This window comes from Oncorhynchus kisutch, linkage group LG21 (genome assembly GCF_002021735.2).
Source record: "Oncorhynchus kisutch isolate 150728-3 linkage group LG21, Okis_V2, whole genome shotgun sequence".
Taxonomy (NCBI): Eukaryota; Metazoa; Chordata; class Actinopteri; order Salmoniformes; family Salmonidae; genus Oncorhynchus; species Oncorhynchus kisutch.
Window position 1 is genome coordinate 42,382,482 of NC_034194.2, and position 17,395 is coordinate 42,399,876.

A 17,395-nucleotide genomic window follows, 5' to 3' on the forward strand; every position below is an offset into this window, starting at 1 on the left:
ACTTGGCTATATACATGGGTTACCAGTACTGAGCCGATGATAGCTTGGCTATATACACCGTACACATAGTACCAGTACTGAACCGATGATAGCTTGGCTATATACACCGTACACGTAGTACCAGTACTGAACCGATGATAACTTGGCTATATACATGGGTTACCAGTACTGAGCCGATGTGCGAGGTACGAGGTAATTAAGGTAGATATGTACATATAGGTAAGGGGTAAAGCGACTAGGCAACAGGATAGATAATAGACAGTAGCAGCAGCGTATGTGATGAATTTTGAAGTGTGTGTGTGGTGACGGTGTGCCAACAGTGAGTGTGTGTGTGTGTATGTATGTGTTGGAGTGTCAGTGTAAGTATGTGTGAGTGTGTGGGTAGTCTAGTGTGTGTGCATAGAGTCAAAAAAGAGTCAATGCAGGTAGCAATTTGGTTAACTATTTAGCAGCCTTGTTTAGCAGTCTTATGGCTTGGGGGTAGAATCTGTTCATGAGCCTTTTTTTGAAGGGTCGGGCTCAATTCCATTTCAATTTCAGTCAATTCAGTCTTTCTGAATTGTCTGGAATTGAAATGGAATTGGCCCCAATCCAGATCTATTGTGGCAATATATAACCTAAATAAATAGTGGTTAAATAACATCAAACATGTGGTTAATGGCACTTGAGAAAACTGTCAGGGAGAGTGACATTCAGAGGGGTTGTTTGATGTACTAAGCGGGGGTAGTGCACTGAATAGAGCATAGGGTGCCATTTGAGAAGCAACCGGAGTGGAGTGATGTAATTCTCCTGGATTCGTTCATCTCTGAGCTGCTGCTGACAAGATAATAATAGTTTTGGGGATCTTCAGTATACCCCAGTATCTGTGAATGTGATATGGCCTGTTATATAATGCTGTTGAGGATTAAACATTTACTGTGCTGTCTGGTTAGGTTATTGTGTATTCTATCTGTCTATCGATCCATCCATCTGTCCAGCCACGGTTGTCACTAGTTACCACAGTCACAAAGTCATAAACCCAATTTCTACAAGTTATCTTTTTAAACTATGATTTAAACCTAACCCTGATATGAACCCTACCCTTAACCACATTTATAACCTCATGCATAACTCCATCCTTGAATACATTTTTAAGATGTAACCCATTTTGACTTTGTGGCTGTGGTAACATCCATCCATTTGGTCCCTCACAGACCACCTTTGCGTTGCGGCGCTATGGAGAGATCCGAGGCAACTCAAACTGCAGTAGCTTTCTAAGCTGTTGCGCATGTTTATTTCGGCTAGTAGCCATGGCTCGGTTCGCTACCCTGCTTCTTTTACCGGTTCTCATTGAATCGGTATTATCAATTTCATTCTTTTTACCGGTAAATTCAAGGAAATGTTTACGGGAAGAGATCCACAAAGACGTGCTGGTCACGGGGGAGTATGAAATCAGCGACCAGTCCAACACAAAGACCAACCTGAAGGTGAGTTTGATGCTGTTGCAATAACGGTACTGACGGCTAAGCTAAACTAACTAGCTACTAATTGTTATTTACATTGAAAGGCCCAAACGCAGTTTGTTCATATCATTTTTTGATGAGAAGTGACTTTAAAACAATACGTGGAAATGCAACCGTGTTCGTATAAATTGCTATTCATAACAGCTGGCTAGCTAAACGTCTTGTTGACAGCTGCTGTTATCTTGCTAACTAATGTTAGCCTGGTAGCTAAATGTTAGCCTGGTAGCTAAATGTTAGCCTGGTAGCTAATGTTAGCCTGGTAGCTAAATGTTAGCCTGGTAGCTAAATGTTAGCCTGGTAGCTAAATGTTAGCCTGGTAGCTAAATGTTAGCCTGGTAGCTAAATGTTAGCCTGGTAGCTAAATGTTAGCCTGGTAGCTAAATGTTAGCCTGGTAGCTAAATGTTAGCCTGGTAGCTAAATGTTAGCCTGGTAGCTAAATGTTAGCCTGATTGGGCCTGTGACAGGTCCTTCCTGGTTCTTGCGCTTTTAAATGGTTTTTAATTGAAATAGCAGAATTTTACTTCTTTTTTTTTTTTTGCAAACAAAGTGTGTATAATATTAAATACGTAAAAGGTATTTCAACTTAATAATTTTATTTCAATGTTTAGTATCAGTTGAGATGGTGAAAACTCATTTCAGGATGTTACACGTCAGTCTTAACTCCCCTCATCCACTCTGTGAAACGTGTTGCTACCAAGTTAGCTAGCGATGTTAGCATGCAGTATAATGGGTGATGTCAACAAAGTGGATGCAGGGTTAGAATAAGACGTTGACAAACTCATACAAGTCTATAATTTGCCTACTACGTGGGCAAAGTTAGCTGATGTTGTGTGTGAGAGTTTACATTTACACGCCATTGGGTATAAACATTGCCCGCTGCAACACTCATGCACCAGCTGTCAATACACGTGTTGTATTTTCAGCTTTTTATGTTGTTGTACTATATCACGTGTGTTTAACGTTAGATCACAGACTCGTCGGGACACATCCTATACTCAAAGGAAGGTGCAACGAAAGGGAAGTTTGCCTTCACGACAGAGGATTATGACATGTTTGAAGTGTGCTTTGAGAGCAAATCGCCCATGGGTAAGTCAAAGTGCATAGAATTTATTTTGTGGTGCTTAAAGTGATGATAATCTTTAACCTAGATGTTTGCAAGGAGCAGGCATTGTTCAATGCAATTGTTCGCCTAACTGCGTTACACCACAAGTAGTCATTTGTTGACAGATTTGCCTGAGTACCCATCTGTTCTGGATTTCAGGCTATAGCTGGCCAAAACATGCACAATTTGGGTCAGGGTTCTGAGAACACTACTCTGTTTAAACACTTAATGGAGGCCAGTCAGTCAGCAACCAATAAGTGAATGAAGCAGCAGGTGATAAGTTAGGACGGGGATAGGTTTATAGCTGGGTCACATTCAGTACCCAAACTCTGTTAAATGTTTCAGATAGAAATAGGAACATATTTCTAGTTGAATGAAACAAAGCATTGTGTCCTGCCAAACACGGTCCATGTGACTGGAAGGAGTCCTTCCAACTTGTTTTATAGCTTGCTGTTATTGAATGACCTGAGTAAAGCCATCCATGCCTTGTAAATGTAGTAAATAATGTGTTTGTTCTGTCACCCAGGAACTGGGAGGATCCCCGACCAGCTGCTTAATCTGGACATGAAGCACGGAGTGGAGGCCAAGAACTATGAAGAGGTGAGTCGCTGGTACTGCTGCTGGTACCGCTGCTGGTACCGCTGCTGGTACCGCTGCTGGTACTGCTGCTGGTACCGCTGCTGGTGCCGCTGCTGGTACTGCTGCTGGTACCGCTGCTGGTACCGCTGCTGGTACCGCTGCTCGTACCGCTGCTGGTACCGCTGCTGGTACCGCTGCTGGTGCCGCTGCTGGTACCGCTGCTGGTACCGCTGCTTCTAAGTGAAACTGAAATGCACGTACACTCTTGCACCATTAAGGGATTGCTTATTTGCTTTTCAGGCCTAGTGTCTAGGAAATGTTACATGACAGTTGAAATTGTTCAAAGAAGCCCCTCTGCACACTGGGCTGGAATAGTATGACTTGTTAATTTGGTGCCAACATTTTGGTAGGGACTTAGGAAGCATTTCATCAGATTTTGAGGGACAAAATGTTTATTGTAATGTGCCACCACATAACAAAAAGTCTAAATGATTTTGGGGATGGCAGAAAGTTTTCAGTAACCAGGTTTCCTGGCAGGCTCCTCGTGAGGCAGGTGGTTAGAGCGTTGGACTAATTTAACTGTAAGGTTGCAAGATTGGATCCCCCGAGCTGACAAGTTAAAAATCTGTCGTTCTGCCTCGTTCCTAGGCCCTCATTGAAAATAAGAATGTGTTCTTAACTGACTTGCCTAGTTAAATAAAGATTAAATAAAGGTGTACATTTTTTTTTTTTAATTGGCAAATTGGCGCCCCAAAATACCGATTTCCGGTTGTTATGAAAACTTGAAATCGGCCCTAATTAATATGCCATTCCGTTAATCGGTTAACTTCTAGTACAAACATGACTGGAGTCACATTACCATGGTAACCTTAAAGGGGCAGGTGAATATTTTTAGGGGGGGTTAAAAGACCCAGGACACAAAAGATGAAATTAAGCAATATACCACATTACTCTTTACTAGTAATACATTTATTGTTTTAGGATCATTACAAAGCATGTTCATCTGTTTTTGTGTGTTTTGTTGGTGTAATTTAAGTGGCCCCAAAAATATTTTGTCTGGTAAAAGAATCTGAGTGGCTGGTAGATTAAAAGTAATAAAAAAAAAAAGTAATAATCTACTTCCCACAGTGGCTGGTGGACCAAAAAAAGACTTAATTTGATGCCCTGTTGGCCACTCGGGAATATTCACTGTCTTCTTGGTTAGCCACTCCAGTGAAGATTTGGCTTTGTGTTTTAGGTTATTGTCCTGCTGAAAGGTGAATTAATCTCCCAGTGTCTGGTGGAAAGCAGACTGAACCAAGTTTTCCTCTAGGATTTTTTTCTGTGCTTAGTTCTATTCCATTTCTTAAATAATTGTATTTTTTAAAACTCCCTAGTCCTTAACGATGACAAGCATACCCATGAAATGATGCAGCCACCACCATGTTTGAAAATATAGATTTTCCCCAAACATAACACTTTGTATTTAGGTCATTTCTTTGCCACATTTTTTGCAGTATTATTTTATTGTATGTTTTGGAATATTTGTATTCTGGATAAGCTTCCTTCTTCTCACTCTGTCATTTCGGTTAGTATTGTGGAGTAACTACAATATTGTTGATCCATCCTCAGTTTTCTCCTATCACAGCCATTAAACTCTGTAACTGTTTTAAAGTCACCATTGACCTCATGGTGAAATCCCTGAGCGGTTTCCTTCCTCTCCGGCAACTGAGTTAGGAAGGACGCCTGTATCTTTGTAGTGACTGGGTGTATTGATACACCATCCAAAGTGTAATTAATAACGTCACCATGCTCAAAGGGATATTCAATGTCTGCTTTCTTTTTACCCATCTACCAATAGGAGCCCTTCTTTACAAGGCATTGGAAAACCTACTCTGGCTTTGCGATTGAATCTGTGTTTGAAAAAAACAACAACCCAAAAAACATTATACTTAAGGGGTATGGTGTATAGGCCAGTGACACAATTCATTTTAAATTCAGGCTGTAACACAACAAAAATGTTGAGTAAACACTGCATACACTGTTCTGCTGACTTGTATTGTGAATTGATAATCCACTCTACCCACACCCCACACATACTGACTGAGCCCGAAGCTCATGCGTGGGTTGGAGGACTAGGCCAGTGTCTGTGTTAATGTGGGCATGCCTATGTGGGTGAACACTGTACAGTACATGCGTACTTGGCTACGTAACGTCAACGTGTGGAGTTAGAGTAGAGCCTTGTTGGCAAGGAAACCAGGAAGTGCAAGTTGGCTAGAATCCTTGTCTTGTCTGTAACCAACGCAATGGCCTGCTACTGTGACGTCTGTCTGGTCCGTCTGGTCACCTGGTCTGTCTGGTCAGCTGGTCACCTGGTCTGTCTGGTCAGCTGGTCACCTGGTCTGTCTGGTCCGTCTGGTCACCTGGTCTGTCTGGTCCGTCTGGTCACCTGGTCTGTCTGGCCCGTCTGGTCACCTGGTCTGTCTGGTCACCTGGTCTGTCTGGTCCGTCTGGTCACCTGGTCCGTCTGGTCACCTGGTCCGTCTGGTCACCTGGTCTGTCTGGTCACCTGGTCTGTCTGGTCACCTGGTCTGTCTGGTCACCTGGTCTGTCTGGTCACCTGGTCCATCTGGTCAGCTTGATTTCACTTGTTCTCTATTTTTCTTACGCCTCGATTAGACCGTCAACATCATTGCGTTTTGGTAAACCAGAAGTACATCATTTCCAATGGTACAAAGTTATTTATTTGATTTAATTGGTTGAGAAATGTGATTTTCCTGTTTTTCTGACATCCTCCATTCATATATATATTTGAAACTGCCCTATCCCCTAGCCAAAATACAGATTTGTTTCAATATTGTCCTGATCCAATTTCTTTATAAACTCAGCTTTTTTCAGGACCCTGTCTTTCAAAGATAATTCAAAAACATTCTAATAACTTCACAGATCTTCATTGTAAAGCGTTTTAACACTGTTTCCCATGTTTGTTCAATGAACCATAAACAATTAATGAACATGCACCTGTGGAACGGTCGATAAGACACTAACAGCTTACAGACGGTAGGAAATTAAGGTCACAGTTATGAAAACTTAAAACACAAAAAGAGGCCTTTCTACTGACTCTGAAAAACACAGTTGCTGAGTTTATATGTTTTAGCTGTAGAAGAGAAATTCTGTAAAACTAGAGAGAGGGAGGGGTAAAGCGTTCTGCATACCAGACCAGATTGCATTGTGTTCCTGTTCATGTTGAACTACTGGGAACACTGGCCCTGCTACTGCACAGCTCGAGAGTGACACCTACTGGACAAACTGGGACACAGTCCAACACAGTCCAAGCTTCCATGTAGAATTTCCTGATTTATAAATGTTCATCTCTTTCCTGCTGCACTGTCCAATGGAAATCCAATCCAATAAACCAATAAACACCTACCGGCAAGGGATGAATTGTGGCGTTGCATTGTTTTTTTTTGTTGATTGACGGCTCTCTCGTCCACTCAGATCGCCAAAGTGGAGAAGCTGAAGCCGCTGGAGGTGGAGCTAAGGCGACTGGAGGACCTATCAGAATCCATCGTCAATGACTTTGCCTACATGAAGAGGAGGGAGGAGGAGATGAGGGATACCAACGGTAAGAAGAGCACAGTATTGATAGTAGTAGTTCCATTTACTAGTCTGACATGGACTTGTGTTGTGTGTGATTGTGAACTTCTCGGTCTGTCCATTTTGAGAAATCTTCCCTTGATCATCAATACATATTTTTATGCAGAATTTCAAGTTATACATGTGATTATTCTAATGCATAGTCGTAGCTATGTATGTATGCATGTGTGTAGTATTTCTAACTCTGTTCTCCCTTCTTCCAGAGTCCACCAACACACGCGTCCTGTACTTCAGCATCTTCTCTATGTGCTGTCTGATTGGCTTGGCCACCTGGCAGGTCTTCTACCTGCGACGCTTCTTCAAGGCAAAGAAGCTGATTGAGTAGAGAGGCATCACCACTACACCCAGGGGGAGCAGCCAATGCTACCCGATCAACCTTCATCCTCCTCGGACTATGGCTTTGTCCAAAATGACACCCTGTATAGTGAACTACTTTTGACCAGAGCCTCCATAGGCTGAAGTTTTTGCCTGAAAGACCAGTAGACTCTAGTCAAAAGTTGTGCATTATACAGGGAATAACCAGGGCACCGTTTCGGACCTATCCAATAATGACAAAACAAAGGGTTGTGCAGAACAACTCTACTAGTTTCGGTGGTGTGAGACGGCACCAAGGAGTAGCCTATTCTCTGAAAACTATACACACCTGTGGCTCATTCAGCAGAGTGAAATTATTGTCTCTATATATTTTTTTTTTAAAGGTAGAAATGTAGAATGTACACAGATTTATCATCAGAGAGCGAGAATGTTCCATGTGTTGTTTCTAATTTACATTTCTCAGATTGTCATTTAATGTGTACCGTTTGATTTGAAGTTATGTTTATTTAGTTGGGATGAATGGTTGCCCCCTTGAGAGAATGTCTATGGCCCTTTATATCGTTATACAAAGTCTTTGGCCATGCCAAGCGAGCTAAAGGCTATAGTGTGCTGGGCGTCGCCAAAATGGCACCCTATTCCCTATATAGTGCACTACTTTAGACCAGGTCCCATAGGGCTCTGGTCAAAGCATTGCAATAGGGTGCCGTTGGAGATGTACCTTTTTATATTGTTGCCCTTTTTAAGTGAAGCCTTTTTATCGAACAGCGGGTGGAATGTGGTATAACTCAAAAGAGAGAAACTATGGCAACCACGGAACTTCTTCTGTGCTTAGTCGGTTAATTCATTTGAATACTGTGTTTGGTAACTAAATTTGACAGCGTCTTTTAGTTTGTTTTGATTTTGTAAACGCTATCGCAGGGAAGGTATTTTTGGGGGAGAGGGTTTCATACGTTTTCAGGGAATGAATGGTTGGTTGTCTTAGATGGCACCCTATTCCATATTAAAGTGCATTGGGCCCTGGTTAAAAGTAGTGCACTATTTAGGGAATTAGGCTGTAATTTTGGACGCGGTAAATATAATTTTGAAAACTAGGTCATTTCTAGAAGAACACTTTGTTGCTAGTTTTTTTATTTTATTTTAAGATGTACAAAAGATAACAGCCACGCATCTACATTGCCATCTGAATGTGTTTTACGTCGAGTAGTAGTTCCCTGTATGAATTGCTCTTCCTCTTCTGAGAACCCTTGAATCTGGCTATTAGAACCTGACTCACAAATGCATGTCAAACCTTTTGTTACTTTAAAAAAAGGGCAGACATGTATACTATCATCAACATCAGGATAGTAGGATTGTAGTGCCATTTTACATGCTAGCTTTGCATCGGTGGTAGTTTTGTAAGTAACATGGAAAATATCCTGACTCTTCCTTGGATGTGTTCCATTTGAGCAGGCTAGTGTATTTTATTTTATTTTTGCAATTTCAGGGGAAATGATTTGCTTCTTTAGCCTGGTCCCAGATCTGTTTGTTTGCCAATGGGAGTTGACAAAGCAAGACAACACAAACAGATCTGGGTCCAGGCTATTGCTCATTGATTTTTGGGGATCGATTTAAAATTACAACACTTAACATCCAAGATCCTAGCCTGAGTGCCACACTCTTTGTGCTATCATGGCAACTCCTTGTCAGGTTTGGTGTGACAAGGACGGTAATTGAGGTAGTAAGAGTACACACCGATCTGCGACCAGGCTTTCAAGATCCATATCCAAAATTATTTCGGAGATAATTATGGGGTCTGGTTTACATGAGGGTTTGGAGTTGGTTAAAAGATATGCTAACTATTTTTTTGTTTTGTTGTCACTGTCATTAAGCTACTGCATTAATCAATTATGTGGTGTACATCCATTTTTTTTAAACAGTGAACATTTTCTATGTTTTCAGTCAATGATTTCTATGTTGATTGAGATCAATTTGGAAAAGGTTTGTGTTAGGCTTTTATTCAATAAAATATTGGATGGATTTACCCCAAAAAAATTGCTTGAGATTTTGTGATGGGATGACCAAAGGACATTCACGCAGCATTATCACAGAACAATGAGCCAAATATTTCACCAGATGTGTAAATGTGAAAAATCCAGCTGGCGTTTCCACTCACTACCAAATATGGTGATGAGGAAGCCAAGTGTCCGGCAGTGAGTTTTAGCCGACATTCTGCATGTTCTCGTCGATTTAAACATTTTAATTCCATATAGCTTTATGTTTCCAAAACTAAAATATGTATCAGTGGAGTGCGTTTTGCGGATTTTGCCAACGTTTCTACAAAGAGCGTTGTTTAGAAAGAGTGCATGGGTGAATTGAGTTACTGCACAAGCGCTTCACAGAGGAGGAGTTCCCAAAGGCACCACCAGGATCTCACTAGCTCCTGCTTGGTTCTAAACATCTTTGTCATTATGTCATCTTCATAAGTGGATCATATATATATATATATAAGATGAAGATGGAGCGATAGAATATACATAAAGGTTACACGAGTACTGTCTACTTGTTACTGTCTACTTGTTACTGTCTACTTGTTACTGTCTACTTGTTACTGTCTACTTGTTACTGTCTACTTGTTACTGTCTACCTAATAATGTCAAATGATTATGAATAAATTATGAAATCTATGAAAATATTGCAAGATGTGCGTTTCTAATCATTTGGTCCAATCAGCATTGGACTAATATAATGACCGGGAAGCGCCTTCCTTCACGCACAATGTAGTTCCGGTTCAATTTGCCTCTTCAGTAAATGTGTGACAACATCAAATAGTTTTTGTATACAGCGATCTAGCAAGTGAATTTAAAAAACAATATGCCTGGGGCAGACAAGGAAACAGATCTTACGGAACGAATCGAGGCTTTTCTTGCCGATTTGAAGCGGGGAGGCAGTGGGACAGGACCCCTCCGAGGGTCGGGGGAAATGGCCAGAGAAACCACATATTTGCTTCGGAGAATAACAGCCCAAGCACGATGGAGCAGCGCAGGTATACGTTATAACAGCTGAACTCTAGCTAGTTTATTCGATGGCTAGATTAATGTTTTTTTAGTTCTCAAGCTATAGCTACAAGTGTTTTTGTAAATTACATTTGACATTTGTGACCAACGTTTTATCCGCTATAAGACACATTGTGATAGTGACTTTAGCCAGCTGTCAAAACCTGAACAACCACGAAAAGCTGATTTAATTATGAAACTGGTCAATGGTGTCTGAACATAATATCACAGATATTTCACCGGATTATAAATGTGAAGCATCTGCTTGACGTTTCTACTCACTACCAAATATTCTCCCAGTGGGAGAAGATGGAGCGAAATGGATTTTGTCCGACATTCTGCTAATTTTCTCATCGTTAAACATTTGAACTCTATACAGTTTTCTGTTTCCAAAACTAGAATCTGTAACAAACAAAGTGGATTGCGTTTTTTTAGACTTTAACCTTTGCCAAAGTTGTAAAAAATTGCATTGTTTAGGAGAGTATGGGTGAATACTCGTTAATGAACACGCGCACTTCATATAGTAGGGCGTTACCTAACGGAAATATGCAAATAAATGCTAGAACGCGCCAATAGGAGCTCACTACCTCCTTGCCTGTTCTGACCACTATGATTTAATTTGTTCCCATTTGAAACGACAGGCTGTGGTCTATCTTGGGTTATTTCTAAAAGTCTTTGATAATAGAGCGCGCCAATTTGTAGTCGTAAAACCCGGAAATAAGTTATCTCTGGCTCGTCCAGCCATCCCTATGGAGAATAAGTAATACATGCCGAAAATAAGGTCTGAGGTTAACACAGGTTTAGGAGGTCTTATACATTTCGGTCTATGCGATAAAACCAGTCAGTTAACATGACCTTTATGAATTATGAAGGCTTTAAGTGCTTTGTGTTAATTTTTTTTTTTATCATTACATAAATTCAAAAAAATTCACAAAAAGTGAAGTTAGCTAATAAAGATTCTCACATAACAAAACATATAAGATATCCTAAGCCTGTGTTTAACACAGACTTTATTTTCAGTGTTTTATCCGAAACCCCTTAAAAAAAAACGTGAATAATATTCCCCCGTAGGTGGAGTTGTTTCCTACAAAAAAACGCCATTACTGTTTCTCTATTCACTTACCTGGAATGACGTGTGACAAAGAAATCCTCTTGTATGTCATAACAGGTGACCTGATGGAGATCATTCGCAATGAGGGAAGGAGAATGACGGCCGCCCAACCGTCCGAGACCACCGTGGGCAACATGGTACGGCGCGTGCTCAAGATCATCAGGGAGGAGTATGCCAGGTGAGTTTATCATCAGGGAGGAGTATGCCAGGTGAGTTTATCATCAGGGAGGAGTATGCCAGGTGAGTTTATCATCAGGGAGGAGTATGCCAGGTGAGTTTATCATCAGGGAGGAGTATGCCAGGTGAGAGAGATGGGGGATTCTGGGGATTATTCCTTCAAAGAACAGGCTGACGGTTTGTAATCAACATTGTTCATCTGGTGTCTGATACTCTTGTTATGGTTGTCCATATCATAGTCTGGGTACCAATCTGTTTAGCTATCATTCCACTCCTTACCAACCCTGTCATGCTAAACATCTTTTTGAGCATATGCCATGGATTACAGCGAGTGGAACGTTAGCTAAACAGAATCTGGTTAATTATGTAGTAGATGGACTTGTTGACGGTCTCTCATTTGCCTCTCTACTCCTGTTAAAGCTACCATCTGTACAATGTCTTGTTGTTCTATGGTCATTTCAATTGAAATATACCCAGCTTGTCACTCTCTTCTCATGTCAACTATGTTTTTGTTTGTTTCCTCAGGTCCCGTGGTAGCAGTGAGGAGACCGAGCAGCAGGAGTCCCTCCACAAGCTGCTGACTGCAGGGGAGCTGAGTGAGGAGACCTTCAGAGAACACTTTGTTCATCTCAAAGCCAACGTCATAGAGGCCATCAATGAACTCCTCACAGAGCTGGGTAAGATTCTCACTGATGGCACATATATATTAACACCAACCGATATCAAAGACTTTTCAGCAGCTGTTAAGCTTTTTCATTTATTTAATTTCACCTTTATTTAACCAGGTAGGCTAGTTGAGAACACCTTTATTTAACCAGGTAGACTTGTTGAGAACACCTTTATTTAACCAGGTAGACTAGTTGAGAACACCTTTATTTAACCAGGTAGACTAGTTGAGAACACCTTTATTTAACCAGGTAGACTAGTTGAGAACACCTTTATTTAACCAGGTAGACTAGTTGAGAACACCTTTATTTAACCAGGGAGGCTAGTTGAGAACACCTTTATTTAACCAGGTAGGCTAGTTGAGAACACCTTTATTTAACCAGATAGGCTGGTTGAGAACAAGTTCCCATTTACAACTGCGACCTCTGGCCAAGATAAAGCAAAGCAGTGCGACAAAAACAACAACACAAGATTCCAAGAACACAGGATGAGATGTTACTATCCTTTGTGCAAGCACTTCCAAGAGTTAATGAACAGTGAGCCTGGTGAAATTTGGGGAGCGCATCGTCAGTAGTGTACCTTTTGGTTCCTAGGGTGTTTCGGCCTTTCACACTATACACCCTCCCCAAAGGCGGCCAGCGACAGGGTGATCAATCCTACGCTTTCGTCCCATTCCCAATTAGTCATAGGAGTTGCCTTGTTGTTGATAGCCAACATCCCAAGAGATATACATAAACAAATGTACAGTCAATAATACAATAGAAAAAGTCTATACAATGTGTGCAAATGTAGTAAGATTAGGGAGGCAATAAATAGGCCATTGTGGCGAAATAATGACAATTTAGCAATTAAACACTGGAGTGATAGATGTGCAAGTAGAGATACTGGGGTGCAAAGGAGCAAAAAAAATAACAATATGGGGATGAGGTAATTGGGTGGGCTATTTACAGATGGGCTGTGTACAGGTGCAATGATATCTGAGCTGCTATAATAGCTGATGCTTAAAGTTAGTGAGGGAGATATAATCATGTCGTTTAACTGAAGCATAAGGAAAATAACATCTCAGACTGTAACTCTGTTTCATCTGGAGGATGGCAGTTGGCATTAGCTGAAGTCCCCTTTCAGCCCCCCCCCTCGTCTTCCTCTCTCCCAGATGGCACCACAGACAACATCGCCATGCAGGCCCTGGAGCACATCCACTCCAACGAGGTCATCATGACTGTCGGCCGCTCGCGCACCGTCGAGGCCTTCCTCAAAGACGCAGCGAGGAAACGCAAGTTCCACGTCATCGTGGCCGAGTGTGCCCCCTTCTGCCAGGTATACGCCATCCTTTCATCCCTCATTCGCTTCCATCATCCCTCCCTCTATCCTTCCATCATCCATCCCTCCCTCCCTCCATCCTTCCATCATCCCTCCCTCCCTCCCTCCCTCCCTCCCTCCCTCCCTCCCTCCCTCCCTCCCTCCCTCCCTCCCTCCCTCCCTCCCTCCCTCCCTCCCTCCCTCCCTCCCTCTATCCATCCATCATCCCTCTATCCATCCATCATCCCTCTATCCATCCCTCCCTCCCTCCCTCCATCCCTCCCTCCCTCTATCCATCCATCATCCCTCTATCCATCCATCATCCCTCTATCCATCCATCCATCATCCCTCCCTCCCTCCCTCCCTCCCTCCCTCCCTCCCTCCCTCTATCCATCCATCATCCCTCCCTCCCTCCCTCCCTCCCTCCCTCCCTCCCTCCCTCCCTCCCTCCCTCCCTCCCTCCCTCCCTCCCTCCCTCCCTCCATCCCTCCCTCCCTCCCTCTATCCATCCATCATCCCTCTATCCATCCATCATCCCTCTATCCATCCATCATCCCTCCCTCCCTCCCTCCCTCCCTCCCTCCCTCCCTCCCTCCCTCCCTCCCTCCCTCCCTCCCTCCCTCCCTCCCTCCCTCCCTCCATCCATCATCCCTCTCTCCCTCCCTCCCTCCCTCCCTCCCTCCCTCCCTCCCTCCCTCCCTCCCTCCCTCCCTCCCTCCCTCTATCCATCCATCATCCCTCTCTCCCTCCCTCCTTCTATCTATTTATATGTATATACAGTAGTGCTAAAGGAAGCAGGCATCTATTTAATTAATTTCTTCTCTCCATAATATTTCATGATTTAATATGCTACAGTAATGACCTTTGTCCCTCTCCCAAGGGTCATGAAATGGCTACAGGTCTCTCCAAAGTGGGCATTGAGACCACTGTAATAGCAGATGCTGCCATATTTGCAGTGATGTCCCGAGTGAATAAGGTGAGTTGTTTTTACTGTGATGTTGCTTTTTTTATAACAGGCTCTTTCTAAAACTATTGATAGCTTGACTACTGTTAATGGACCAGTTGTGGGGGTTTACAGGTCATCATCGGCACACAGACGGTTCTGGCCAATGGCGGGCTCCGGGCGGTCAACGGAACCCACTCTGTAGCTCTAGCAGCCAGACACCACTCTACTCCACTCATCATCTGTGCTCCCATGTTCAAGCTCTCTCCTCAGGTATTCACAACCTGGCCTTTTCTAGGGAGTTTTTCCTAGCCACCGTGCTTCTACACCTGCATTGCTTGCTGTTTGGGGGTTTTAGGCTGCGTTTCTGTACAGCACTTTGAGATATCAGCTGATGTACGAAGGGCTATATAAATAAATTTGATTTGATTTGATTAATAGGTATTGGCCTTTCTAGGGAGTTTTTCCTAGCCACCGTGCTTCTACACCTGCATTGCTTGCTGTTTGGGGGTTTTAGGCTGGGTTTCTGTACAGCACTTTGAGATATCAGCTGATGTAAGAAGAGGCTTTATAAATGTGATTTGATGATTTGATGTTCAGTCTGAACATGAACACCTTCTGGGTGGAGATGGGATGTCAGTGAGCCATTTCTTCACCTGAAAGCTCCTTATCGTTGAATGACGTTAATAGTTGTTTTCCTGTTCTCAGTTTCCCAATGAAGAGGACACATTCCATAAGTTTGTCTCCCCACACGAGGTGCTTCCTTTCACAGCAGGTAGTACTTTAATTGAGAACTTATTTCAATGTTTTCTACTCTTGAGACTCTTTACCAAAGTGTCTGTAACACCAGAAGTAATCAACGCTTTGTCTGTGTAAAAGCTAGCAATGACTGATAAAAAAAAAAATGTCCTCATCTGTTTGTCTCTGTAGGAGAGATTCTGATCTGTCTGTTTGTCTCTGTAGGAGAGATTCTGATCTGTCTGTTTGTCTCTGTAGGAGAGATTCTGACCTCTGTGTTTGTCTCTGTAGGAGAGATTCTGACATCTGTTTGTCTCTGTAGGAGAGATTCTGATCTGTCTGTTTGTCTCTATAGGAGAGATTCTATCCAAGGTCAACGTGCACTGCCCTGTGTTCGACTACGTTCCTCCTGAACTCATCACTCTGTTCATCTCTAACATCGGCGGCAACGCTCCCTCTTACATCTACCGGCTGATGAGTGAACTCTACCACCCTGAGGACCACAAACTGTAATCAGTGTACAGAAAATGCTCATGATAATAAATAAAAAGGTTTATGCAATGGATTGTGTTTGGTTTGTTTTTGTCTTTTTCAATGATTTGTGAAACCAATGATTTTATAATATGATTTGCTGCAAGTTTCAGAACTTTTTGTTTCATACTTCATTGTAATTTTTTATAGAATTTACAGAATGTTATTTCAAAGAAGAAAATAACTTCTTTACAATGATGTTGCTTACCAGTATGAAGCCAGAACAGCGCCCACTACTGGAACTCTCGATGAAGTATTCAGAAAGATAGTTGTAGTTACGCCGGAGCACCAGCAGGAGGTGTTTGTCACATCGTGGCTAAATCAGAAAGCAAATAAATTAACATTATCGCTACAAATTGTTGTCACTGGACACACACTGGTTAAATCAACGTTATTTTCATTTACTTTCATATTATTATATATATTATTATAAATTGACGTCTCCTCTGTTTCTTCACGATACAAGTGTACAAATGTGTCGTAATAGCATATTTCTGTTTCATATGCAAACCAACAGATTCATAAATATGTTTGGACGAAAAAAAAAAGCTAAAAAAGACTGGGTCCCGCTGTATTGCTCAGGCTGCACTACAGCGTCTATTCACAGGCGCGATCCCACTACTGAGCGGCACGGGGGCTTTGGCCTGCTCCGTTTCCGACCTGGGCCGGTGCACCCCTCCTTAGACGACCTGGTGGTCCCGGGCTCCCCCAGGAGCACCATATCGATACCGAACTTAGTGCGGACACCCGATCGGCATAGTCCACTGGAGCTCAGAACTCCTGAGCTCAAACGATCCGCCAGCCTAAGCCTCCCAGCAACTTGGATTACAGGCGCACGCCACTGCGCCCGGCGAGAGAACAGAGGATTTTTAGGGCATTTCAAGTTAAATTCGTGACGTCAACCCACGCGTCACACGGCGTCTATGTGGTCAACAGCGACCTGTTGCGGTGGCATACGATATTGCAGTGGTGTACAAATTTTGCTTGCCTTCCGTGTTGAAATCCTGCCCAGTTGTTGTGGGCGTACCTTTAGTAAGGTACATCTATTTACGTTAAAAAAATAAAATACTAACACTCGCACTTGTCTTTTCCTATTAGCACTGACTTTACAAATAATTACTTTATTGTTCAAAATATACTTACTATGACCGTGATATCTATGTGGTTGTGCGAGCTACCGCAAGGTGAATCCACTAACTGTTATAAGTTGCTCGGGATAAGAGCGTCTGCTAAATGACGTAAATGTATTGTATAACTATAAAAAAAAGCTTCATGAACTTTTGCCTCAGTAAACTCAATCAAATGTATTTTAGAAAGCCCTTCTTACATCAGCAGATGTCACAAAGTGCTTCACAGAAACGCAGCCTAAAACCCCAAAACAGCAAGCAATGCAGATGTAGAAGCACGGTGGCTAGGAAGAAACCTACAGAGGAACCAGGCTATGAGGGGTGGCCAGTCCTATAACAGAACATGGCCAAGATGTTCAAATGTTCATAGATGACAAGGTAGCATGTCCGGTGAACAGGTCAGGGTTTCATAGCCGCAGGCAGAACAGTTGAAACTGGAGCAGCAGCACGGCCAGGTGGACTGGGGACAGCAAGGAGTCCTCAGGCTAGGTAGTCCTGAGGACGCAGGTCCTCCGAGAGCAAAAAGAAAGAAAGAGAAACTCCGGTGCTAAGTTAAGTCTTGTGTCTTGTAACAGTTCATTCATTTTTATTGAAGGACAAAGATGATAAATGATGTACGTTTTACTTGGTGTGAAC

At 42.6% G+C, this 17,395-nt stretch overlaps 2 protein-coding genes across 3 annotated transcripts; both read left to right on the top strand.

The window, feature by feature from the left end:
- The first annotated feature begins 1,169 nt into the window (after positions 1 to 1,169).
- On the top strand, positions 1,170 to 9,166 carry tmed10 (transmembrane p24 trafficking protein 10). Its single transcript, XM_020472808.2, has 5 exons — positions 1,170 to 1,466; positions 2,469 to 2,589; positions 3,132 to 3,205; positions 6,662 to 6,788; positions 7,024 to 9,166. The coding sequence occupies exons 1-5, from the start codon at positions 1,290 to 1,292 to the stop codon at positions 7,143 to 7,145; spliced, it is 621 nt and encodes a 206-aa protein (XP_020328397.1). The 5' UTR covers positions 1,170 to 1,289; the 3' UTR covers positions 7,146 to 9,166.
- Positions 9,167 to 9,878: 712 nt separating this feature from the next.
- LOC109880624 (translation initiation factor eIF-2B subunit beta-like) lies at positions 9,879 to 15,666 on the top strand. 2 transcript variants are annotated; one of them, XM_031800913.1, is made up of 8 exons: positions 9,879 to 10,157; positions 11,336 to 11,456; positions 11,981 to 12,132; positions 13,247 to 13,438; positions 14,320 to 14,396; positions 14,499 to 14,636; positions 15,072 to 15,138; positions 15,457 to 15,666. In XM_031800913.1, the coding sequence occupies exons 1-8, from the start codon at positions 9,986 to 9,988 to the stop codon at positions 15,612 to 15,614; spliced, it is 1,077 nt and encodes a 358-aa protein (XP_031656773.1). In that variant the 5' UTR covers positions 9,879 to 9,985; the 3' UTR covers positions 15,615 to 15,666. The 2 variants fall into 2 exon arrangements, with proteins under 2 accessions (XP_031656773.1, XP_020328406.2); XM_020472817.2 differs by having other exon boundaries at positions 13,275 to 13,438; positions 14,301 to 14,396.
- Positions 15,667 to 17,395: the final 1,729 nt, after the last annotated feature.